The 27,693-nt window shown below is 42.5% G+C and overlaps 1 protein-coding gene across 1 annotated transcript in view; it reads right to left on the bottom strand.

The window, feature by feature from the left end:
• The window catches only part of LOC108785891 (transmembrane 9 superfamily member 2-like), a 49,012-nt gene extending 21,758 nt beyond the window's left edge, over positions 1-27,254 (bottom strand). The window contains exons 1-12 of the mRNA XM_018555068.1: positions 27,008-27,254; positions 22,176-22,243; positions 20,100-20,193; positions 19,625-19,746; positions 16,398-16,527; positions 14,150-14,277; positions 12,345-12,456; positions 7,785-7,864; positions 4,029-4,137; positions 3,303-3,435; positions 1,552-1,671; positions 49-106 (exon numbers count right to left, since the gene is read on the bottom strand). Of these exons, the coding sequence (XP_018410570.1) occupies positions 49-106; positions 1,552-1,671; positions 3,303-3,435; positions 4,029-4,137; positions 7,785-7,864; positions 12,345-12,456; positions 14,150-14,277; positions 16,398-16,527; positions 19,625-19,746; positions 20,100-20,193; positions 22,176-22,243; positions 27,008-27,127 (1,274 nt within the window). The 5' untranslated portion in view covers positions 27,128-27,254. The remainder of the gene's footprint in view (positions 1-48; positions 107-1,551; positions 1,672-3,302; positions 3,436-4,028; positions 4,138-7,784; positions 7,865-12,344; positions 12,457-14,149; positions 14,278-16,397; positions 16,528-19,624; positions 19,747-20,099; positions 20,194-22,175; positions 22,244-27,007) is intronic.
• Between the last annotated feature and the right edge of the window lie 439 nt (positions 27,255-27,693).

Below are 27,693 nucleotides of genomic sequence, written 5' to 3'. Positions count from 1 at the left end.
TACTAAGTAGCACAAAAATAAACACACACACACACACACACAACCTACCCTGGACACAATAGGGCTGTCAATAACACATTTGATTTCCATCTCTCGCCTCCAAAAGCTGAAAAAAACAATTTGGAGTACAGAGAAAGCACAAAATTAGTGTAAACCTGCTTGCTACATGTACAGTATATCAATGGCAAAAATTGCTTTAGCTTACAATGCCTTTCTCACTGGCACCCAACGTTCAGCTTCCTAAAGCTAGTGAGCTATTACAAATCCTGGCCTGCCCATGGCCCACCTACCTCTCCAACATCACTGAATGTGTAGGCCCACTAGCAGCAGATGATGGTGGTGGTGGAAGGAGACCATCCACATGCCTACATTTGTCCTCCTCTTGTTAGAACTACTGCAGCAGGTATTTAAAACCGCTGCATTTGAGGACAATCTGAGGTCTGAGGGTGCATGTATTGGGGCTGATCTGAGGTTTGTAGGTACATGCATCTACATGATCTAAAATCTGCAGATGAATGAATTACTGTTCTATGACTAGTGTGTTATTGTTCACTAGCTAATGTTTAGTATTGCCTATAATACGGGCATAAAATTATAATAGGTTACTGACACTGGGAGTCACAGTTGACCCCCAAATAAATGTCAGCATAGAAATCCTAAAAACAAAAATGCAGGCGCACGAGTATGTGCAAGAGTAACAAAAACAGGTCCAGACCAACCTACAGTGTGCCACAGACATTAGGTCGAAGTTACAGGCAAAGTAGCAGGATTCTAAAGTTTTGAAAACAATAGGCACCGGGCAAAATAAATGAAAATACCGACTTTCTATTAGCATAGGGCTCAGTGCGTGCACCCCTTCATATGACATCTGTTAGGTTGCCTTGACAATGCGGGATGAATTGGGGGCATGGCTACTCTCCCTCACACCAGGGAAATAATTTAAAGCTAAATAAAGTAAAACTGAGGTATTTTTACTCTTTATATCTGATCATTGTTTTAGCTCGGCACATTTAGTTATTCATTTTTCACGTATACACACTCACAGTGGGTGTACATTCCAGTGCCTTGTAGCTGTTAGCTTGCTTATTGGCGCAGTTCATTCTCTATATTTTAAAACTGAGGTACGCTTATGGGCCTAATGGTACATACTATATAAAAAGACCATTAGTTGGTAACATTAACTGGAAGTTCAAAAGTTTTAATTGATGGATGCAGTAGACTGTTCTATAGCAAAATCCTAAAAACGTTGTTACATCGAATGCAGCTTAATACATCAGAAAATGTTTTTTGACAATTTTATCCCAGATACATATACTGGGATAAATATTCTAACTAAAGTTGCTATAGGCAACGTTTTTGCATTTTTTTTGGAAATGTGTAGATACAGCCCTTTGTACCTTTAGCATGGCCCATCAATTCAGTGGGCTACACTATTTACCCCCCTTTTTTTTTTTTGAGGTTTAGATGCTTGCCATATAGGATCACACAGAAACATCAGCAAATACTGTCACAAAGGGTACTAAGAGAAAACAAAAATAATTGGCAACTTACTCTTGTACATCCGAGCAGATACATAGCCAGCCGGAGTTCCCAGCAAGACCCACAATACAACTGCACAGGTCATCAATGCTCCTCGGTTAGCAGGTGATAAGAATCCAAGGCATGCTAAGACTTAAGAGAACAAGGCCCAAGGTTAGATTATATGCACTGTGTAAGGAGAATAAACATTAATTTAAAGAATTTCATGTAATATTCCCAGTTCCTGAACCAAGTTAAAAAAAAAAATGGATTTAAAATCACCTATCCAAGGTCGATAAGGAAGAGGAAATAAAGAGATCGTATTGCATTTCTTTGCACCAATAGTTATTGCATTTATTACTGAAAATAGATTTCATACATACATGTCTAACATTTACATGAACATTGCGCAATATGCAAAGTTGGGACATCCATCTCTTGGTATAGGCCCTCTGCTTTCAGAAAATTCAGTTTTGGGTATCTATAGTAAAAGCTGTCTGTAACACGCATTTTTACAATGTGTGTGAAAAACGGAAAAACTGATCTGCCAGTGACAGGCTTAAATGGCTATGTAGAGTTATCATGTGTCACCTGCATTCCTTACAGCGATTGGACCTGGATTAGTGGCCATGGTGCTAGTAGTGATTACACGGATGGCACCATGTTTTCCAAAATTATAAAGTTCACTATGTCGCCTTGAAGAAGAGACCCTGTATGGCCACGAAATTAACGCTTGTGACATGTTTCTTCAATAAAGAAGCAAGAGTGATTGTGATCAAAGTCTTTACAGGCTGAAATGGCTCACTACTTGTGCTTATTACAGTATGTACCCATGACTTTGTTTACAAACCATGTTGGACTTTCTATTAAGAAAGCCCAGCACAGCCCTTATGATTGTTCCTTGCCTCGGTGACCCAATTAATGCTGGCATTACACATAACAATATATGCTTGCCTGGTCTATAAGTGCAATTATGAATGATCTTTTACTGAAAAAAATGGGTTTCTTAAACAGTACAATGCTTTAGTGCAAAATGACAAGATTCTTTCATCAAAACAATTGTATTGTCATGTGTATGGCCAACGTAAGATGTTTCCGCTAGCTCTATTGATCTTACCCCTTGCACCCAGACTCGATATTTCTCTGCCCACTAGTTTACCCATGATGTTTATTTGCACTACTTATATGCTTGGATTACGGGACTGGGGTCACACTACTAAAACAATGTACATTTGCTCCTGTGATGGACTACAATCGCAATAGAAACTAGTAGTCCATCACTGGAGCCTTTTTTTTTTATCCGATTAACCGATTAATCGAACTTAATAATCGGCCAACTAATCGATTATGAAAATAATCGTTAGCTGCAGCCCTACATGATATACAGATCTGTGCTAGGTTTCCCTACGTTTTATGATATGTTTCTTGGTCTTACCCCTATCTTTTTGTGGTGGTCACTGGGCTGCACCAAGGACTAGTTAGTATTCTCTGTAATCTATTTCCCTGAACTGATCCTCTTTGTTTATTACTGTTAACTGTATTGTTGATATTTTTTATGCTTTTATCTCAATAGCAACTTATAAGGGGAAAAAAAAAAAAAAAAAGAAGAAGTGACGTCTCTGGTCTTTGTAGCTCAATAACAACTATTCTTCACAGACATCCTTCTAATGAATCGTGTGTAGGGATTTAGAAAAATAACATTATTTCAAACAAGCACTAAACCAGGGTTTCATAACAGACACGTCAAAAACACTAGAAGGTATGTATAAAATAAAAATACTTACACAGAGTAATAAAGGTCATGATAAAAATTTGTGTTCCTTGTCCCAGAAATACAGAGAGAAGCATTCCCTTCTTGGGAGGTCTGAATATATCGCCGTGCACTAGCTTCCAACCAAATTCCTCCTGTGCATCTTCCTTGGAGGGGAAAAAAAACCACAAAACAATACTTTATGTATAGAGTACTTAAAATGGTGGACAGGTGCTGCTGGGGAGCGATAACCATCCATAGCATTGTTGGAGAAACGTTCCATCCGGTTAAAAAAACATAAAAATACAAAATTGGCTAAACCTACACTTTAATTTTTTTTAAGGTAATGCTGTTATACTCTATTGCATTTATCTGCATGTCACTTCTGCATGGGAATAAATATTAAAATATGCACGTGTATGATGTGTTTTAGCACACATTTTATGGTGGCAATCACATGCAAAATTACAGATTTTTTTTTTTAACCCACATTGATGGGGGAAAAAACCCTAACCCCAAGAACACAGACACAAGACAATTTATATAAAATTATAATGAAAACAAAAAAAACACTTCAAATCGCATGTACGAACATGCGTTTAGAAAAAAAATCAAATAACTTCTCAAAATGCAAAAGTGTGAATTACCCTTAGAGAAGGCATCACCACTTCTAAACAATTCTTTTTGTTGTAAGGTTATGACCTAAAAATATATATTACATGCAGTTTCAATGTGTAGAATCACAGTAAAGAATACTCACAGAAGAATCTATCTGGTTGTATCTGGCTATGTCTTTGTGAAGCGTGCGGAGCATGATCATAGCTACCATCCCGGATAGGAAAAGGACAATAACCAGGGAGTTCATTATACTGAAATGTAAATGGCAAGCTCTTTACTTCATAAAGTAGAAGGGCAAAAACACATCTTTATAAATTAGTAAAATTAACAGGCGTTAGCAACTGCCTATACATCTATTCACCAAAATATGCAAATATAACCATGTAGCAATATCAAAGTACACAAACTGGTGGATTAGGTTCATTGACCCTGCTATTCACTGTGCAAACCAGGTGCCAGAATTTCCTTAGTTAAATGTTCAGCTAGGCCTGTGTCTATTTTGCTTTTTATCAAATCAGTTATAAAAAGGAAAATCTAACGGTGTGCAGCCAGCTGATCTGATGGTTGAAGAAATCTAACAGGTTCCTCTTTCTATGCCGTTTCCCCCAGCCAGGCTATTGTATTGCAGCCGGTCCACTGACTCGCTTCTGTCGCTGTTCACCCGACAGTTTTGGCCCAGCTCCTTTGAGTATTCGACTTTTGTCAGGGCCACAAACTGTTAGAATTCGTGGCAATTCACAGGAAAATGGGCCTAAATTCTGAGTGTATGGCCACTATGCAATTTGGCTTTGTAGAAACAGTACTCAGAGCCTTCAGTGAAAGCTTATGCATGTGCCAAGTAAATGTTTACCGATTTAACATTCAGATCTGATCTATAAAAATGTAATAAATACATCTAGACAATTATTTTTAGCAAAAGCTCTCCAGTGGAAGTTCTGACAATATCCCTGGGGTTGTACATTCCCCAGAATGAAAGAATAGTATTCTAATTACACAGCAGACGGGGGAAACAGCTGCTTAAGTCAAAAAGATTTATAGTGACTATCGCCAATGCCTCATCACACATGCTGAATTCTGACAACTTTGCTAATCTAACAAACATGCTCATATGCACAATTGAAATACATTAAACCAGCCAAAAGATTCACATTTCTATGCAATCAATCAATCTACGAGCTCATGCCAGACAACAGACCCGTTGGCGACTTTCCTTTGCTTCTCAATAGTTCAGCAATATAGCTTGCTCACCTGCCCTCACACAGCCTTCTCCTGGACAATGAAAGACCATTGCATCTCTCATACTGGTCAGCAAGCTCACGGTGTTAGGGGCGTTTCACACCATCTACGGTGGCTGTTTCCAGCACGGCCACGATGCAAGACAAAGCATTGACCAAGACAATTTGCCTCGTCACGGATGATGTGCATTCACACCACCATGTTGTGATAGGAACGCGATGGTGTGCGCTGAAAACCAGTAAGACATGCCTTACTGTTTTCAATACAGCGGGATGCGACGCGGTACAACAGCCTTGCACCCTGTGGTGCCTGTAGAACTGAAAGAAATGTAAATTTGACAAGTTCTTGAAAAAAAAAAATTCAATTGCAGTGCGATGCACTGGGATCAGCGCTTCGGTACTGTCCCGGGGCACTGCACACCAGATGCTGTGCTGTTAGCACAGCATGAATGGGCTCCTAAAGGGACATTAAAGTCACAATTCTCTTCCTCCCCCCGCAATGCTTCTTTAAAGGACTTGACTTAAATGATGCCTCTTGATCCGATCATCATCTTCCTTCCACTTGTATTCAGCAATCCCTTCAGCCCTGGTGCCGATCTCTGATCCAGCGCAAACTGCTGTCTCTTCCTATTCCGAGGTGTCTGTCCGATGTGCACGCTCCCGGTTGTGTGCATTCACCTTCACTGTGTCTCTCTTCTCCCAGTCGAAGATCTCTACTATGCATGCGCCCGCCCCATCATCCTGCTTGGCCACTCAAGAAGCTCTAGATCTTCAGATGGGAGCGAGCGGCGGAGACACAGGTAAGTAGTTACCTTTTTGGAAACTTTTTTTTTGTGTGTGTTTTGGCATACAGCTACTGCTTGCTAGCAGTAGATATGTGCAAAAAAACCAGAGAGTTTAATTATACGTTAAGCTGATATCACTGCACAATGCAGTCAAAACTAAGTAAGCAAATAATAGGACCTAGGCGGTTAAAACTTTATTTGAATTTTAAAAAACCCTAACTAGTCATGTGTGCTGCACAGAAGCAATTATAAGTCGGGAAAAGGACAAAACTCGTGAATCAAGTGTATTGTTAAAATTAACAAAGTCAGAATGGGAGTCATCAGGGTAACTAGACAAATATGAGGCAATAGGTATTTTCTGTAGGCCCTCTAGGACATTTTCCAGGACAAGCACGCTTGGAGGATAGAGCCACCCTCTCAGTGTAAGCCGTCATGCACAGCTGCCCTCCGTTGTAGGACTTTTGCATTTCAAACTAACTTTACACCCTCCCCTCCCCCCCCAAACTATGCGAGACCAAAATGTAAAAAACAAACAACAACAAAAAACACAACAGTAAGTATTATTCACAAGAAAATTGTCAAAAGGTGTATGTGTGATGATGTCCCAGTGGGGTGTCACCCTGCTGACGGCTTCATTTAAAAAAATAAAAAATCTAACATCTGATAAAGAAAAAAACATACACAGTAGACTTCTTCCTCTTGGTGTTCTAAATGTATTAGTGATACACAGATCAGAATAAGTAAAGCTGGATTCCAGGTCAGCAGATAAATCACACGGATGAAACATTTACAAGCTCAGGTGTTATTAACCCTCCATTTTAAAAAAAACGATGAAGGTTTAGGCCTCATTCACACGAGAAAAAGCCGGCACGTACAGCTCCGTGCACGGCCGTATCGGGCAGCTCCCGAGAAGGACAGGTGCTGCGTGTGATTAGTGCTCAGCCCCTGTCCTCTATGGGAGTATGCGACCGAATGTCGCCCTACGCTCACCTGTCCTGCATGTCCGTGCGGGTGTCCGTACTCGTACGCTGACAGGATGGATCCTGTCTGCGTCCGAGCTGGGATACCCGCACGGACCTGCATTTGGGGTGAGCGTAGGACGGTATACGGCCGCATACTCCCCTAGAGAAGGACAGGGGCTGAGCACTAATCACACGCAGCACCTGTCCTTCTCGGGAGCTGCCCGATACGGCCGTGCACGGAGCTGTACGTGCCGGCTTTTTCTCGTGTGAAAGGCCTTAAAGTGACACTAAACTCAGGAGTTATAATCTCATACTTATTTGTATTGAGATTGTAGTCTATCAAGGTAGCAAGCTTGGAACTGTGTCTACTTTACAACACACACAAGGACCAGAAAGAAGGACAGTGTCGGCACCAATTCAGAGATTTGAGGATTTAAGAGATTTAAGATACATTTTTGTTAATAGTTAAGATACTCAAAATATATTTTTAAGATTTAACTGCTGAGTTTAGTGTCACTTTATTACTTTAAACAGTTAAATAATCTAGAACTCTTTTCAATCAGTTTTGTGAACCAGGCAAAACTGTCAGAGAGCATAGCCAGATTCTTAACCTCCACAGTTTGGTCAAGAACACAGTCACATCCTGCTGAATGAGCAACAAAGGACCAGGGGAACAGAGATGACTTCTCATGCGGCTCTCTCCTACTGTAGGCATGACTGGTTACTAGAGCAGATTCTCCCTCTGCCAATCTGAGTGCTGCTATGCAGGGAGGAGGAAATTATCAAGCTAAAAATGTAAGTACTTGTTGCATTCAAATATATATATTTTTTATGTAATAAAAAAAAAAAGTCATTTACAGTATTAACTGGAGTTTGTACTTAAAGCTAATCTATAGGAGTTTTCATCCAGTCTTACCTGAACCACTGAATATTTGTGTGTGGCATGGACTCCAGTATATAATCCCAACGAGATGCCCATTTAATGGTATTATTTTCCTAAAAGATGAAGAAGGTCTTATACATGAAAATGCTAATGCCAGGGTTATAGTTTTATTGGCACAGTACGTAATGAAGAACTTCAGTACTGGAGGCAGCAGTTTCCAGGATGTAGAAGGTTAACATACACATGCAGCTATCGTGAACAGCAGGTTACATGCAGGAAAAACTGAAAAGCTTATTTTTGTTTTTGCTCCTTCTGTGTTCCTAAGTGCCCTTACAATGCTAAGATGATTAAGAATTCAGAAGCATGACAGTTCAATCTTGAAGCCAGTAATACATTTTAGAGCATATATACTCTAACATCCAAGTGGTTCATCTATTGCACCATCAAGTCTTCCACACGCATCACCCCCCACCACTACCTGAAAGTGTACTGAGCTGAATAGCTCATAATACATGTGCACATAATGAAACATTACTTTGCACCTAACAAAAATGAATTTGCCTTGTACAGTCTATCAGCCTAGGCACTGAAGCTGCTCTTACCTTATGGCACCGATAGGTAAGCCATTGCACTCAAAGAGTTCCTATGCAAGGAAACACAACACTAAGTGGCTGGGCAGCACCACATGTGTACCGTGGCAGAGGCTCATCAAATCAGCAAAAATCAAGTTCCGTTTGGGTCTATATGTTGGTTTTTTTAAATCACTTTGTTCGTAAAGTGGGAGGGAAAGTTCAGAAAATTTTTATACTTTAACCTCTTGCCGTCCGCCCGTAGTAAAAAAACGGACGGACGGCACTGCTACATCTGCGGGTTGCCGTCTCCAGACGGCAATTTTTTTCCGCTCGCGCGCGCCCCCTAGCGTGCACGCACGGGCAGAAAAGACCCGACGATTAAACACACCCATTACCCCCCATATAGAGACCCCTGATATCTCCATAAAGAGGACCTGTCAGTGTGCCTTTGCTATTATATAGGGGGTTGTTATCCCCCTATATAATAGCAATAACAATAAGTGCAAAAAAATAAATATAAATAAAAATAAATAAAAGTAACACATAAAAAAGTAAAATAAAATAAAAGTCACATATAAAAAAAGGGGAAAAAACCCCCCCAAAATGTTTAACTCCCCCACCCCCACGTTTACGCGCCTATAAACGTAAATACGCGTCCGGTGCCCCAGCGCGCAAAAATTACAATTGCGCTACACATGTTACATATCGCCGCGAACGTCGCAGTGAGAGCAATCATTTTAGGGCCATCAATCACTGATAACACTAAACTGATGAGCGGTAACAGCTTTTAAAGCGTCGCCTATGGCCAATTTTGGGTATTATCGTTTTTTGAGGTTTCGCGCGCGCACGCAATTTTAAGGCTTGACATGTTTAGTGTCTTTTTACCCGACGTGACCCCATCTTTTATATTTTACCAAAAAATTGGGTAATAATAAATGTTTTATCATTTAATATAGGGGAAACTGTTTTTTTTTTTAAATTTCGGTAATTTTTCCTTAATATAGTAAAAAAATAAAACCCCCAGTGGTGAATAAATACCACCAAAAGAAAGCTCTATCTGTCCCCAAAAAAGGGTATAAAATTCATTTCAGTACAGCGCTGCATGACGGAATAAATGTCAGTCAAAGTACCGCAGCGCTGAATACTGAAAAATGGCCTGGATGGGAAGGGGGTTTAACACCGCGGATGTCAACTGGTTAAAGATGAACTCTGGGCACAAATCTTGTATTTAAAAATATTCTTCAATACCCACAAGTGATATAAATCCACTTGGTATGTATCAAATGCCTGTGTAAGCCCAGCTATTACCTTGTAGAAGTAGCTGTGACTTCATCCCTGTGCAAAGAGCAGATCTGTAAGTGGGACCCAGGAAGTCCTCCCACTACAGGCTACCTGCAGCAAACTATAGGGGGGTGGATGCAAGACCAGTCACCCTGCACCAGGAAAGAGAGCAGCGGTGACTAGTCCTTATTACAGCCATAACTCAAAACAAAAAATCTAAGGAGCGCAACTACCAAGGGGTGTATTTGTGGACTTAATCTGGCGAAGGGCCCTGTGGATCGATGTGATAAGAACAGAATAAATGTAAAAAATTTGGGTGGCAGATCCGGACTAGATGTAGAACCGTAACCTCCATCACCCTGAGGCTTGATAAAGAGGCAACCCCTCCAAACGAGTAGCCACTTTCCCGGAGACCTCTGACTCCCCTGTGACAGGAGCCCGACTGTAACCAGTGACATACGGCGCACAGCGTCCCACAGCCGATTGTAGCTCCTCCCCCTTTCTTCTCCGTTCCTGACTGACGCAGCTCGGCCCGGCCAGTCGAGTACGTGGGCGGCAATACGGTTCTACATCTGGTCCGGATCTGCCACCTAAACCACCGGAGACATCCCTTCGAGCCAGGATCCGTTCCAGGAGACTGCCGCACAGAAACCAGGGGAGCTCCGAATTGTAAGTCCTTTTGCTGTCACACTGCCATAGACATCCACACTCCAAGAATAATAGTGCTCCTGATATTCTGTTCTTATCACACCGATCCACAGGGCCCTTCGCCAGATTAAGTCCACAAATACAACTCTTGGTAGTTGCGCTCCTTAGAATTTTTGTTTTGATTTGTGGTTGTAATAGACAGGGTCCTCTCCCTGCAGTGAGGAGCTTTGCACACCAATATACAGCAGCCACCTGATTGAAGGGTGTCCACCCTACAGGAGTGCGCTTTATCTTTTGTGTTTTCTATTGCTAGTCCTTATTACAGGGAACTCTTGCACAAAGGAAAAGTGCACAAATTGTTATATGATAGATTACTGCATAGGTCAAAAGAAATATACCTAGGGCACCAAAATGCAAGTAAAAATACACATAGCTCTTGTAGTTAGACACTATTGGTTTAGCCCAGATTTCATCTTTAAAACTACATTTACAGATCCCAGTTTTGTAGAGTTGGATATATAAAGAGAAATAAAAAAGCTTGCATACTTACCTTTCCTGAAGCAAAGGCTGCGTCAGGCTCCCGCCACAAAAGGTTATGTGTGAAGGTCTTGATACAAGGTCACCTGTTCTCTCCTAAGGGAACCCTGAACCATCTCTTCAGGTCGATTTTACATGACTAGCAGGGTTATTCACAAAAGAGTTAAGAGTTTGGAGAAGGCAGGAGAAGTGAACAATCTAGGCCAAAATAGTTGAACCAGAAAGTGAGCTGAATTGGAGAATTTTTCCAAATCGGCTAATTTGGCCAGATTGTTCACTTCTCCTGCCTTCTCCAAACTCTTCACCCTTTTGTGAATAACCCCATTAGTGTCTAGGCCTACAGATAATGGAGCCTGGAGCAACATGTTCTAAAGAAAAATTATCTCAATGCTTTTAAGGATTAGTGCACTTATCCTTTTGGCCCCTTTAAGCTGACCTACCCGATCTCACGTTCCCCTGTGCAGATGAATACTTACCATGTCACACCAAGCCTTGCCTTCGTTGTTTGTTTAAATCCTGTGGCTAAAGTCTACTGACCACGCCTGTGCAGTGCATCCCCATTCACTTCTATTGGGCTTGTTTACCCAGTTTCCTGGCCAGGACACTGACCTATAGAAGTCAATGGGGGATGTACTGCACAGGTGCGGCCAGGAGAGCAAAACATTTGCCACAGCATGTAAAATAACATCGGAGGTTGGGTCCTTCAGAACTCAGTACGTATGCATTTTTACAGGAGGAGGGTGGGATGAGTTAGGACAGCCTAAAAGGGACAAGTGCACTTTGCACCTCCCGACTATATGTAGGGTTATGAAGCTTGAATTAACGCAATAAGGAACAGAGCACCTTCACACATGGGAGTGGGAGGAAAAAAAATGGACATGCACTAAAACAAACGTCATTTGCAGTGTAGGTGCATTACCTCCTACTGTAAACGTACATTTAAGTACCATTTAAAATGACTGGCACTGCAACATACCATGGTGTGTGCTAGTGTGCATTGTGGTAATGTGAGATTAACCATGTCACCGTAATGTAGACATAGGCTCTAATTGGGTGTGCTAGTCAGAGATGTTGAATGCTTGCAGTGAAAAAATGGTCACGCAGAGTCAGGCAAGGTGAACAATCCATGAAAAAAGTCTGTAGGCTAAACAAAAAAACTCAGAATGTGTGGTTAACTGAAAATCCACCTTCACTTCCCTAGAATGGCCTGTGACAATTATTTTTTTTTTTTTATTAATTTGTAGTTGATAATTCAATAAACTAGAAAATATTAGTCTAACTGTATATACTGCAAATCTTCTAATAAAATCAGAGTCTAGTTTTAGCATAGAAGCTGTACAGAAGAGATTGCACAGTGCGGAGAACCTGGACAGAGTTGTGGCATAGGAATTATTTAATCTTTACATGACTAAAATAAATAAAAATCTGTCTAGTGTTAATAAGCAAACCAAGAAAATGTTTATATTAAAAAAAATAAAGATTTTAATCCAATACACCATGATACAGAATGCTCCACAGAAGATAACTTACAAGCTTAGAATTTACAAACACTTACTTTAAAAGTCACGGAGTATGTGTAGATAACATCCAGATGACTAGTTAAGTCTTTGGGTATTTCCATTGGGTGACCTTCACATTTTAATTCCTTTACATTAGATTGTTTATAACTAAACAAGAAAATAGAAACAGAAATTAGCCAACTGGCAAGGCTGTGTAGCCATTTGTGTGATAAAAGTCAGATCTTGAAGTATATATGCCAGTGATTGTGCAAACTTAGGGCCCAATGTGATGTATTGCAGGTTAGTTTGAGCCAAGGTATGCAATGTATTCCTAACATGGCGAAAACCATCACAATACCACAAAAGCAAGAATGTATAATTGGGTCTGCCTTATATAAACATAAAATATGTTAAATAAAACGACAAGAACTCCTTGAACATATAGAAAATCTTTATATTACAGAAACTATAATTGAAAGTCCCTCAGATAACTACAAATCAAATGTGATAAATGATGTCAGCTTGTCTGCAAAAGTGAGAGGGGGTATTAAAAGTAATGCCTGTGGTTTCATGTCTGTTGTTCATGGAAACTTTTATCATAAAATGACTGAGATATATCATGTATATGGTCTAACTTAGGCTGGCCTTACACCACTCAATTTTTGGGTTGAACGAACAAAATAGAACAGATTCCTCCATCAATGCTACAAGAGCGTTGACCGAGGAATCCCCGCTTTTCCTTTTGTATTCTGACAGCAGCTTGACTAACTTGTGTGCTTTTGTTTTTTAATTTTTACCAAGTGCATCATGGATGAGACCATGAAACAAAGAGCAGTAACTGAGTTTTTGACCATGTATGCCTGAAGGTGTATGGTGATGCAGTAATTGACATGAGCAATGTTAGGCATTGGGTAAAGAAGTTTGATAAGGCAAAAACAGAAATTGTTACCGAGGCATTGAACAGCACTATTGAAGCTCTCCTCATCCTCCTGTAGAATTTTTTCAAACTGGATTTGAGGCCTTAGGGCTTGTTCACACCATATACAGTGCGCTCCAACGTGATTAGCTGCTGAAACGCAATGTATCGCATCCTGGCCGGCTCCCTGCATTCTGGGGTGGGAGGGGTCATGGTGGTGTATTGAAGTCAATGGCACCGCAGCCATGCCCCCACCAGAACGCTTGCCACATTAGTGCCTGCGTTGGTGTCCAGTGCAATCGGAAAGAATGCTGCATGAACTATTTTTTCCAATCACCCTGGATCGGAACGCAGGCACTTATGTTCTTGGCATTTTGGTGTGGGTGATTGCACTGCGGGCGGGGGGGCATAGCTGCAGTGCCATTGACGTCGATGCACCACCACCCCCACTCCCGCCCCAGAACGCAGGGGGGAGTTTACTATGTGATACAGTGCAATACGCACTGTATATGGTGTGAACAAGCCCTTGATGGTGCAACTGCATGAAATGTGATTGGGACTGTGTGGAAGGGTAGAGTAGAGGCAATTATAGGATAAATGCATGTTTGTTAGTTGTTCACATCTCTGCATAATTAAACATTCTATATCACAACAGGCATTACTTTGTGATACCCCCTTATATATTGGGGCGAATAAATTCTCTGGAACGTGCAGCAAGTGCGGCCAATCTGTGTGAACTTTGAAATGCTATAGAAGAATAAATCTGCTGCTCTGGGCAACAGCTCTAACAGGTAATCTTGTTTTCTTTCTGGGATTCCTGGTCAATGTATTTAATGTTTTAAACAACTAAATAAAGACACAAATGTACATGTCATTTGTTTGCTAAATAAAAGCATTCTGTATCATAACAAACAGAACAGACAGACATGAAAACAAACGAATCACCTTTTTGGTTCAAGCCTTGCAGCAACCAGTCTACCTCCGTCCCAGTTCTCATCTTTGCCACTGTGATAGGTGATGGTTATATCAACATGATTGAAGAGGTAAAAGGTGTCTTTCTTGTTAAACTCAGTCTGAAATGAAAGTATTTTATAAGAGAAAAAGATTTCTTCACAGAATACAGCCAACAATGAAATATTTACACACAGCATGTATTAACCCCTTCATGACTGAGGCCTTTTTTTTGTTTTTTGCACCCATGTTATATTCCAGATTTTAGGCCTGGAAATTACTTAAAAACACCAAAAATTATACATTTTCTGAAAGCCAAGACCGTATAGAATAAAATGGTGGCAGTTGCAAATTTTTTATGTTGCACGATATTAGCGCAACTCCTTATCATACCCCACAATTTAGTGAAAAATGCACTTAAATGCCCCAAAACACAAACAAATACCCATGGTTTTAATAAAATATAAAAGATGAGGTTACAACCAGTAAATAGATAACCAACATGCCCAGGTTAAAAATTGTGCGTCTGTGAAACAGCGACAAAATTCAGTACCCCAAAAAGTCCATAGACGACGCTTTAAAGGCCCCCACAGGTCATCGGTTTAGAGATACCCAAAAATGCTGGCCCTAGAATTATTGCTCTCACTCCGGCGTGCACGGCGATACCAAACGTGTAGCACGTTCGCTGTTTTCATACGTAGGCACACCCGACGCGTGTTTATGTGTAGATGTGCGTGCTTGTGGGGAACTTTAAAAATATTTTTTAACATTATTTTTACATTTAATTTATTTAATGTTAATTTTTAAAACTGTTATTTTTTTCACTTTACTTTAATTGCTATCACATAGGTATAATTGCTATCACACATAATGTAATAACAGATGGTAGTGACAGGTACTCTTAAGGTGATGCTGGGGGTCCAAAAGACCCCCAGTGTCACCTTTACACTTAAAATAAGTTAATGAAGCGCAGATCGCACTACAATAGCTTCAGAAGCCCAGAACTGACAGCCCAGGGACCGGAAGTGATGCACTCTGCATCGCTCCCGGTCCCATAGAACCGGGAGGGGAATCAACGAACGGAGGTTCGCCCATCTCCTCCCCAGCTCCCCACCGACACCAAAGAAGCCGGTCCCGGGCCCGTAGGAGGGGCAACGGAGCCCAGGAAACATGGCGGTGGTGTCGGGCGGGGGCACGCGTTCACCGGCCCATAGAAGCAGTAGACCTGTGTCTTTATTCAACCTCAAATACTAGGTAACTATGTAGCTGGTCGTCAAGGGGTTAATTCTGCTGGCACTATAAAAGAACACATTTTGATTATACATTATGTTGTTGCAGCATTGAAAGAGGAATTCCAGAATGGAATATATATTCACCTAGTGTCAAAAGTACTACAACCGTGCAGGACTGAAGGTAGGGATAGAGATCAACATTAATGTAAATGTCACCAACATGTTTTAATGCCAAAACCTGGTTTCCATCTGAAGTTTGTAATTTGTGCGTACACGGGCAGCAATATTTCCTCATTTCATATGCAGGCTCTGCCTCCTGCTCAGTAGCGATGCATGGTTTTGCACACAGTTTCACTCTCTCAATGCAAGTCGTCAGACATATCTGCCTGATAAATAAAGGATGCACTATGTAGCTCAGAATGGATTTGATTAAAAACAGAGGCTGTTAAACAGAGGCTAAATGACTGCAATAAAAAGATGGCCCCTAGAGGAAGGATATACAGTACACACCCATCAAAACAAAAAAATTGTAAATATGACAGAGAAAGCATGTAAAAATATAAGAGACTTATGAATATATATTAAAGGAGAACTCCAGGTGAAATTATTAACACTTGGTGAGGCTACCCCCACACTGCAAGGGTTAAGTGCTCGTTTTGGCCTAGGGAGGAAAATAAAGTTAATCTCACCAGACTCCCCCAAGCCAGCCGGCAACAGGGCTCCCTTCAGCCTGTCTCGTCACTCTCCGCAGAGGGAGAGTGAGACTCCAGGGACTGGTCTAAGAGCAAGCCGGCTCCAAGGATCCAGTTGAGTAGAACTTTGTTATTTTCCTCCCTAGACCATAACGAGCAGTTAACCTTTGCAGTACGTGGTAGCCCCACTGCAAGGGTTAATAATGTTTCCTGGAGTTCTTCTTTAAAAAAGGTACACAGTGCAATAATGTGCTCGCTGAAACCACATTATAACTTACTTTCACACATTCTTTCAGCACTTGATGGTAACAAACTTACATTGATCACACAGGCATCCTTCACTCTGCCATCTGAAGTAATAGCACACCCAATAGGGAACCCGGGACTGCAGAATTTCTGACCATCCTCCACATCATAACACCAAGTCACTGGCATATTATCAATAATCCTAGGAATATGAAAAGCATTCAGATTAGCCATAACATGGAAAATACTGCCGGTGTATCAGTGTCCCTTGGAAGCATCTAAAAGGTCTTATTTAAAAAACAAAAATGTAATATATTACAGCTTACCAGTCTTTAGATGTGGTTGTTGCATTGATTTTTTTAGGCTTTTTTCTCCTTCATTTTCCCCTGGTCATTCTGCCACTAACACTTCCTGTTCCAGAGTGACAACACTTAATCACTGTACCTATGGTATCTATGGAGGAGTAGCATTGTCATTCCAATCAGGATAGGACTACAGAACACCTTACCCTCATAAACATAGGTGCTTTGTAGTCCACAGAGATAGCGGAGAACAATGCAAGTGGTAAGAATGCAGACAGAAAGCACAGGAAGTCACCAGCTTACAAGATTTGTGGCACGATCAAAGGGTCATTTTTGCACTTTTTGAGCAGATATAACAAAACATTTTAATGGTATATTTAAGAGACCAGAAGCAAAAGAAGAGACATTCAATGATAAGAGTTTACATACACCTGTGTCCCGTCACTGAGGCCTCCTTCTCTCCTCCCTGATAAAAGCAGCAAACAGTAGCTGCTAAAATGTAACAGGAAAGTTTTTGCGGAGCACAAAACTTTCTTTTGATCACCATGATTGATCATCATGGAGATCACATGATCTGCAAACACTTACAGATTAACCCCTTAGTACATAGCTTCAGAAAATGTTATCGAGGACCGGAGCGATTTTGCCATTTTTTGCTATGTGGTAGTTTAACCATAATTTCCATCTTCCTCATTCATTGCACCTACACATATTATATAATGTTTTTAAAGGACAAAATGGACTTTAATTTGATGCGACATATGCATATATAATTTTTTTTTTTTTAAATAAATAAAAAAAAAAAAATGTCCACAGTTTTCCCAAATATGTGTACATAATTAGAATAGCTGGCAAAGTAATTCATAATAAAATTATTTTATTTGTCCTGATTTATAGGGGAGATCATTTTACTGGGATTTCAGTTTATTTTGGGAGTTAGGGCCCGTTCACACCAGATGCAATGTGTCAAAATAGTGCTTGCAGCATTTTGATCGCACCGGACCGGACCAGACCACAGTCATTGTACCTTGCACTCCCGTGCGGCCGATCGCATTGCGGCCGGAGGGTGTGGCTACGGTGCCATTCACTTCAGGGGCCCATCACGCCCCCTCCTGCCCCACTAAAAAGTGAGCCAGCCACAATGCGAGGCAGTGCGTTCTGGCCAGAATCGGGCCGGAACGCACTGCATCTGGTGTATACGGGCCCTTATAGGTCACAAAAATACAGTGAAATACAATTATAGTGTGGAACAATTTTAGAATGTGGTATGTTTGTCTCCGATATATAACAGCCTCCTCGGCACTATATTTCCACATCATTTTTTCATTAAACGCATTTTAAGAATATGTTAAAAACTATTTACATTTTTTTTTTAAACTAGGGGACACTAAAGGGTTAATTTTTTTTATTTACAGAGACTTTGGATACCAAGTATTCTGAGGAGATACTAAATATATCTCCAAGGAATATAGTATCAGTTTTGTAATATACTGAAACAGCTCGGAGCTCCACAGCACAATGAGCTGCAGGCCAGCTGAGTGGCTGTCACAGCACGCTGATCACTGCGACAAGCTATCACAGTGATATCGAGGGACCCTGCAACACCATTAGCTTAATGAGGGTCCTATACGGGCCAGCACTCATTTTACAGCATGGCGGGATTATTTAGTCACCGGTCTTTAATTGACGGAATAATCCCATCATCAGTCGGTAAGGGGTCGGTAAGTCATTTCCGAGTCTACTGCAGTTTTTATATCTACAGAGATTATCTGCTGAGAGTCCAAGCACTCACACACCTGTGCACAATGTCATTCAAATATACTGTAATTACAATTGTGCCAAAATACTAAGGCTGGGCACATACCTTACAACCATCGCAAGACCTTTGTCTTGCGATGGTTGTAAGGTAATTTTAAAAATGTACGATCTGCCTATCCTGGACAGGCAGATCGTACTTGCTATGATCGCACACCCGCCGAAAGCCATACAATTCTCAGCGGGTTTATCGAACATGTTCGTAAGATAAAAAGTCGTGCGACCTTAAGGTAGTAGAGGTCGCACAGCTTCCACACACCTTACGATAATCGTACCATCGCGGGATTTCCCGCGATTATTGTACAATTATCGCAAGGTGTGTGGTCACCTTTGTCGCCCACAGAATCCTGATCCAATTTAGTCTTCAGACCGTATAGATCTAAAGGGGTCTTAAAGTGATATTAAAGCCTAATTTTTTTTATTTTATTTCTCCTTTAAGGAGACCCTCCTCTGCTGGAGGCTGTTGCTTTTATTCCTTAAAATTGCCTAATTCCTCATTTTCTAGTGGCTCCCCGCAGCGCACTTCCCCCCGCCCCCTGCACGGGTGCCACCATCGTTCTAATGGAGGCACCCGTGCGTGCTCGTCCCCGCTCATTTCCGCAGTGGCTGTGTGCGTCCATAGCCACGCCCCTTCCCTCTTTGATTGATGGCAGAAGGAGCCTATGCCATCAGTATCCTTCTCCTTCAACCCCGAAGTTCGGGAAACGGAGGATCTCTTCGGAGCGGCGGCGCGGACGAGCGCAGCTGACGGGTAAGTGTGTAAGAGACTGGGGGATACTGGGGTAGATAGAACTATGAGGATGAGTGAAAAGCACTCACCTCATAGTTCTCCTTTAATACTACTTTAAGTGCGCTGCATTAAGGCATTCCATTCATTTGAATGGGCTGCCTTAATGCAAGGACCTAAAATCAGACATGCACCATGTTTCCAGCACAGTGCAGGATAGCGTGTTACTTCGCCTTTAGGTGAGCTGCAACAAAGGTGCTGGAAGCACTTTTGTAGGTCCGTATGCCATACGTCCTTGGCAGCGAAAGGGTTAATAGGCCTTTAATGGGACTGTCCCACTAATATGTAATGCAGAAATCTGGAAAAAAGCTCTCCTCAACTAGAGGCGAATGTTGACATTTTTATAGGAAAAACAAAATAAGCCATATGGATGGATGACAGATACTTCTACTCACCAGTGATGCTGATAGTTAAACTGGATGCCCTTTTTAATGAAGTCAAGGTCAGAAGCTTTTAGGTTTGCATCGTATTCAGTTTTACAAACCAGCGCACAGCTTTCATTCTTATTAAAGTGAAACTGGAGACAAAAGGAAAGTGATAAAGTTTAAGTCTAAAAACTATTACAGCAACGTTTTAACAAATACATTTATGTCAAGTATAAAAATCGGCCAGTTTTAAGTTGTTGTTGTTGTTATTACATTATACAGGATTTATATGCGCCAACAGTTTGCGCAGCACTTTATAAGAAAGACATTACAGTAATAATAGAACTCATGACAAGGTGGGTAGGAGGACATGCCTCCTACCGATCCTTCATATTAGTTCTTAAATAAACTGGCCTTAGGTTTATTTTGCATGAAAACAGACTGCATTCAGCCACAAAACAGACAAAAATACACATTAACAACAATATCAGGAAGTATTATATACTATATATGGTGATGATGCAATTCTTTCTCCAAAAAGGACTTGTCCAAGGTTTTCAGAAGGATGTTTCTCATTTTTATCCTTGCAGAAGTCAAAGCTGTGTAAAAGAAAAGCATACAAATATCATTCCAAGGTAAAAAGTGTAAATTAGGGCAAAATATGAGGGGGGAGGAAAAACAAAAAACCCAACACATATATTTAGCGCACACGGCCCTTTGTTTTATCCCCTTAAAAAGTCTGTAATTACAGAAAATCGCTGTGATTCTGCTAGAAATACACTGCACTGCTAACTTCCCGTTTGACCTGACAACACCCGAGGCTTTGCTGCACTGAAATCCTAACCAGCGTTGTCAGCCCCGCCTAATGAACTTAAGAGCCCTGACCCTTCTCTTCACATCCAAACTGATTTCTTTACCAGAAAAACAATACCGATGTCTTGACTACCAACAATGCTGTGGGTGGGCGGAGCCTAATGGAGAGCTCTAAGAAACTAGTTCCCGATCAGGTCCACCTCCTACTATTGTATATGTTTTGCGTAGTGATGCTAGTCTGCATCCCCAGCCCCTTTGCTTACATTCAGCTACCAGCTGGGGAACCTCCTGGCCACCAGCTGAACAGGATTCCGCATGCGTAATTGATTGATAGGATGCCAGTAGCCTGGTGTCTTATCAACCAATGATCACATTCATCTCAACTTCCCAGCACATACATGTCCCACTCTGACCACTGGCGTCTCTCTGTATGCCATATCAGACCTGTTCTTAAAGTGGAAGTAAAACGTCCCAAAACAAAATTGCTGATGGTAGTTTATGACAGAAGAGACCTTTTTATGTACCCTAAGCTGTGTATATGCAGCTCAACATACAGACCCAACATAATCCCGTGCACATGCGTTGGATTTGCATCATTGGGGCCGAGCTAATCAAGCGGCCAAACTCTCAAAACCCGTAAAAAGACCAGCGAGAAGACGAAAGGGCTGGTGAGAGAGAGAAGTGCAGTGCTGGAGGTGATGGCTTTGGCAGGTAAGTCTGCCATAATTTGCTAATATGCTGTGCATACTAACACAAGAAGACTAAGGCCCCATTCACACTAAGCAACATCCGTCACAAGCGGATCCGCGCGACTGTTCGGGGCAACGTTTTAGCGAGGATCGCGTGACCTTCACCGTCGGGCTGCATGCAAAAAAAGAAAAAAACGTGCGACATCCACGGGGGAAAAGGGTCTTGCGACAGCGATGAGCTATTCAATAGAACAGCTACATTGAATATCATTGGACAGTGACTTGTCGTGATAACGCGTGGCAAATTTGCGCGATATCGGTGCAGAAATCGTGCCATAAAACGCCCATGGTGGATGGGCACTAAAAGCAGCAGGGCTTTCCTTTCATAATTGCCTTTATAACCACTTTAATTTCCAAATCTGTAAACTGTCAGTGATTCTTTTTGTATTGGTCACAGACACAGCAACTGTGTCTTAAAGTGGTGGTAATAAGAACTACCTGAATGTGTTGCACATGTCAGAAATGCAACCAAAACTGTTGCAAGGCTTTTATGAATAAGGCGCAGGTTGTTTGAAAGGAACCATACTGCCAGAAAAGGGTCATACAAGCTTTATTGAATCCCCCCCCCCCCCCCCCCCTCGTGGGCCCCGTCCGCGGCGAGGGGACAGACCCAGACGGGACTCCAGACCATTTTTTTTTTGATCAGCCAACCTGGAAGAGGGGCGGCGCTAGATGTCAGAAAGCACTTGAGGGTGGTTTCATTTTAACTTCTCCTGGACTACAAAACCCAGAGATGGGGACAGGGAGCTCTTTAAACACAATTAGGGGAATTTATCAAAACTGGAGCAGACAAAATCTGGATCAGCTTCTCTTTTTCAAATGTTACCTGATTAAACTGAAGAGTGATGCTGATTGGTTGTCATGGGCAACTGCTCCAGATTCGATCTGTTCCAGATTTGATCAATCCCCCCCCCCAATAAATTTGTTATTATAGGAAACATATGAATGTACAAATACACTTATATACACAGTAACACCTTTACTATAAGTTACTGATGAAGAAGAGTTCTGTTGCTTACCTGTCATAATCATATGGCAGAACTGATTCTACAGAGTCCAGTCTGTTTACGAAAAGTTGAATTTCTGACTGCAATAAGATATCATGGTTAGAGAAAAAAAATCTAAAAATCACAGTAATACAAACTGATAGGTCTAGAAAAACAATACGAAAAACAATACGAAGGAGAGGCTAAAGCTGTCCATACAATGTCATAAATTCATTCAATTACCATGAATCAGGAGAAATTCTCACCATGGGTGACCCTGCCACTATCACCCAGCTTGGCAAACTTCAGTTAAAAAAAATTGAAGGAGCTGGGCAGAAAATTGTTGGTCTGAACAGTAACTACATCTACACAGCTTCAGTCATTCTCCGGGTATTCTGACAGCCACAGGTGCAGGCTGTCTTAATAAAATAGCATCAGTGGAGATTCCTCAATTCACGCTGCTTAGCGTGCATTTAGGAATTGAGCGTTTATTTTGCAATCCGCCTATACATTTATGGCCAATTTTACTAATTGTATAAAAATAAAACCCCCCAAAAAACAAACACACAGCAACCTGTTAACACGCCAACAACTGAATCTCCCCCATCTTTGCTAAACCGTGTGAATGGCAGAACCCCCGCTGCAGATTATTGGATTCAGCAAACGCTGCTTCAGGGGCTGCTGGTTACCTAAACAGCGTGTGCACCATCCATCTGAAGCCAGATGATTGGCTGCTGTATCAGCACATTTCCTAAATTAGAATTTCAAGTTTTGGGCATAAGTTACTGCAGTCTGAATCTCAGTTGAAGAGATTTCACTTCTTATGGTATCTCCAGGAGAAGAAGTGAGAAGACTCTCTCCAATGAGGACTTAAGATGGGTGCACAAGGAGAACATTCCAGCTTAATCGGCCTAAATTCGCTCCGTTGGTGACCTGATTCCTTAGACAGAAGTCGATCATTAGATCAACTTTGCCGAAGCAACATGGTGGAAAATATTTGGCCGGACAATGCTTGCAGCCAATCAGCTGCCTGCATCGTTCAGGTATTCTGACAGCAGCCGACACCGCTGTCAGAATACAAAGCTCACAGCAGGAGATGTGTCTATCTGTTTAGCATGGATGGAGGAATCGGTTATATTTTTTCGCTCATCCTGCAGGTTGAAGGAAAAAATAGTGTATAACCTATTTTAAAAGAACTATGGCCAAACCTTTTTTGGCATTTGTTTTCTTTTGGGTCACAGGAGAACATTTAATATGTCCTCCTGTGACCCAAACATTAGCATATAGTGGGTTACTGCCCACTATGTGCTGACAGTGTTGAGCTGCGCTGCAGACAGGAAATATCCGGACAATATTGTGGGGATCCATCCCGCTCCCTGATTGACAGCTGGCACTGCCTCTCTAGAGCCAGCTGTGCCCGCCCCCTCCTCTGTGTGCCCCTCCAGTCAGCGGTGGAGGAACAGAGAAGGAACAGTCAGCGCTCTCTGCAGGGAGAAGCCAGGAGCTGAGCGAGCAGTGGTTTGTAAATTGCTAAAGGAAAGAGGAAGACGTTTTTTGCCAAGATAGACTTTGCTGGTCTTCTGCCAAGAATCTCTGCCTCTCAGCAATGTTATTTTTTACCTTTGCATACAATGAATAGTTCATTGATAGGATAAGAACACAAATCATATCACAGGTGTACTTTTGCATCATGTAAATATTTCAATGATCAAAAACTTGTATGGAGCTGCTGTTATGCGTCAGGCCAGCAAATTAAAAGGAAAAAGAAACCTTATCTACAAGCAGTTGTGATAAAAGTACTGAAGAAAAGACATATCTGTCCTATCAGTCGTGTTATCTAAACCGTTCTTGAGTCATCTGAAGACATTTCACTGACTTATAGGTTCCTGCTTGTGTAAAACGTTCTGCTCATGTATGTCACGTTACATTGATCCGTAGTATATTAGTCTCCATGTGTGCCAACCCCATTCTAGGCGCCAAGTTCCAGATGATTCCACTCCAACGTGACATACCTATTTCTTATTCACAGTAAAGGTCACCATACACCTTACAATCAATAGATACCAAATCCATGTAAGGACCGGTCTCATCTATCCAATTAGGGGGGATCCTTTCACTACATGGTTGTTGGTAGAGCTAAAGGAGATTGTACAATTAGATTGTAAAGTGTGTGGGAAGCTTAACAATAACAGAATGAAATACAGCAGGACCGGTACATTGCACGGCCAAACGTTTGTGTACACCTGACCATCACACTTACTATATGGCCACCAGTACTCTTCATAGTATGTTGTTTAGGGGTCTGCAGTTAAGGGCCTGTTTACACGTGTGTTGTGGTAAGGAGTGGTAAAATGCACGCATCACCACAGTGCGTTGGTGCGCGGCGGTGTCATTTATTTGGAATAGCACTGCTGTAACACACAACATACCAGAACACAGGAAAACACATGTGTTGTAGTGCACCACGTTGCACTGTGAATGGACCCTGAGAGCAGTGCACCGTGTTGTAGAGTGAATGGACCCTGAGGGCAGTGTGCCATGTTGCAGTGTGAATGGATCCAGAGGGCAGTGCACCGTGTTGCAGTGTGAATGGATCCAGAGGGCAGTGCACCGTGTTGCAGTGTGAATGGACCCTGAGGGCAGTGCTCCGTGTTGCAGTGTGAATGGACCCTGAGGGCAGTGCACCGTGTTGCAGTGTGAATGGACCCTGAGGGCAGTGCACCGTGTTGCAGTGTGAATGGACCCTGAGGGTAGTGCTCCGTGTTGCAGTGTGAATGGACTCTGAGGGCAGTGCACCGTGTTGCAGTGTGAATGGACCCTGAGGGTAGTGCACCATGTTGCAGTGTGACTGGGCCCCGAGGGTAGTGCACCATGTTGCAGTGTGACTGGGTCCCGAGGCTAGTGCACCCTGTTGCTGTCTGTCATACAGGTTTTTATTGCACCCTGTTGCTGTCTGTCATACAGGTTTTTATTGCTGTCTGTGCCCCCGTTAGGGAGTTTCTCCCTTTATTTGTCCTGGTGACCGTTATCACTAAAAGGAAAACAAAACTCCAAATTTTGGATTGTCATAAAAAAATGGAATAGATGGGAAATCTTCTAATGGGGACACTGATTCTGCTGACCACCAGGGATTTCCTTTCACATGTTGTAGTGGCTATCTAACAGGAAGTGAAGGGAAATCTCCCCAATGGGACCCAGATTGCAAAAAAAAAGAAAGAGAAGATGGCAGGGTTTATAGCCCTCCCTTATTCGATCCAAAACAAAACAAAAATGTTTTGGCTTCAGTTCTACTTTAAAGTTTAACTGCATGTAAAGGAAAAATCTAGCCTTTCAAGGCCCCTTGTAATGCAAGGGTTAAATGGTCATTCTTGGCTAGGGTACCCATGATAAGTACTTTTACTTGCCTTACTAGGGATGCACCGAAATTTCGGCCACCGAAACACATCGGCCGAAAATGGCACTTTCAGCAAAATGTCGAAAGAATCATTTTTTGGCCGAAATAGCGGTGCATCTGTGATTTCTCTCCTCCACACTGGGCACTGCTCTGTGTCCAAGCAGGCCGAGCGCTGCGGGAGGAGAGCGCTGTGAGCGGCCGGCGTCTCTCCTCCCTGCACCGCTCAGCCTCCTCACGACAGATCGGGAGAGCGGCAGTGTGGGTGAAGACAGCCAGCGCTGTCACAGGAGGCCGGCCGGTAGTACAGGGGAGGAGTCAGCTGTCATATCGAGCTCCCCGCATCGCTCGCTCAGCCTCCTGTGACAGTTGTTAGGAAGGAGAGCGGGCTGGCACAGTGGTTGAAAAACGCTGATCTACATCACCTCCTGTTCATTCATGATTGTGGTTATATTGACACACAATGTGGTTATTGTGACACAATGTTCTCATGTTATGAATAAACAGGAACACTCTGTATAGAGGATTCCTGTTCATTGATAACAGGGGATGCAGAAAAAGAGATTGAGGACTTTGTGTCCTCAATCTCTTTTTCTATTTTAAAAAGGTACATATCAGGGAATCTGTTCAGACCTCCAATATTTCCCCGAAGCCCCTAAAAGGTAAAGTAAAAAATAATAATAGATAAAGTAAGAAAAAAAAAACATCGGTTTCGGCCTGACATTTTTTTTCATTTTGCTTTTGTTTTCATTTCGGTGCACCTCTATACCTTACCCTCCTTTGGCAGCCAGCGCTTGTCTCTTTGGGCCATGGATCAGCGTCCTCACAACACAGGACTATTGGTTGTACATTGAAGTGATGACCACAGGAGCACCTGTGACAAGAAGCTTAAGGGACCGTGTCACATAGAAGGCGGGTGAAGGAACACGGGTTAAAGTATGTAAAGTCCTTTTATATGTACCCGCGGCAAAGACGAGCATTTAACCCTCACGGTGCAAGCCTAGCCCCACTGCAAGGCTAGATTTTTCCTTTCCCTAGGACAGGAAGTGAAGGTAAAGTCGCCCAATAGTACACAGACAGAAGAAGAACCACCTGATGGGGGTTTTAACCCTTTCCTATATTGCTGAAAATAAAAAAAAGCTTTGGGCACACATACACTTTGAAAGCCCATCTCTAATCAAAAAGAATGTTCTATCAATAAAAGAGTGAAACTCAAGTCCTGCCCTAACTTCCGGGGTGTCCTCGTCCTTACCGATCTGATCTGTGCCCTTCCTAAGCTCACCCCACATGCTACAATCGGATTGTACAACCTGCTTCTGATTTACACCTATGTAGTACAATGGCCTGTATACAGATTAGGCAGATACATTAGGTAGGTCCTCATAATGACATAGTGTGTGGTCAGACGGTGATCTCCCCCTCCCCGCAGTCAGTGTCACTGTCAGAGTTCTCAGATGCCGGGATGTGATCTCACCTTGCAGTTCTCCTTCTCACTCCCCTTCTCACAGAAGCTGACAGGAGCCAGGCCGGGGAGATAGAAAGAGGCGCCCCAGCCCGAGCACAGCAGGCATAGCACAAGCGGTAAGTAGATCATGGCTCCGCTCACCAACCGCCGACTCAGATGATGATTATGATGATGGCAATAGCTCCGCGACTCTCCGCCGCTGCTATGGGCTTGGCACTACGTGCTCTGACGTCATGACGCGACGTGCGCGTTCCTTGCCGAGACCGGGCGGGTACATGCAGAGCGTTGTGTCCATCGGAGCGTAGGTGCGCCCTGGAAGTTGTAAGCAGGTGTGTGTATGTGTGCACAGGGTAGGGAATATGGAGGCCGCCTGGGGTGCAAAGGTCCAGTTCTGTTGTGTCGGTCCTGGCTTCCTGGAACCAGGCTGACAACGCTGAGTACATGCTGGTTCCAGGCCAGTCACTTTCTAGGTAGCAGGATGGGGATGACACTCTGCAGTCCACCTGTCTGGGGGTAAACAAATAAAGTACCAGTGGCTTTGGGCTACTCCTGCACTGCCATTCAATGCTCGTTTATGCATAGGGGCTGGAGTAAAGCAGGTTTACTTATCTAATCCCTGCACTCTCAGGGCTGGTAGACCGGTCCCCACAGCCCCTTCTCCCCTGCGCTAATGTGGCGGTCCGTTTATTACAGGT

This window comes from Nanorana parkeri, unplaced genomic scaffold (assembly GCF_000935625.1).
Source record: "Nanorana parkeri isolate BGI_ZX_2015 unplaced genomic scaffold, ASM93562v1 scaffold182, whole genome shotgun sequence".
NCBI lineage: Eukaryota > Metazoa > Chordata > Amphibia > Anura > Dicroglossidae > Nanorana > Nanorana parkeri.
The sequence above is the reverse complement of the archived record's forward strand: the minus strand, read 5'-3'. Positions and strand labels throughout refer to the sequence as shown.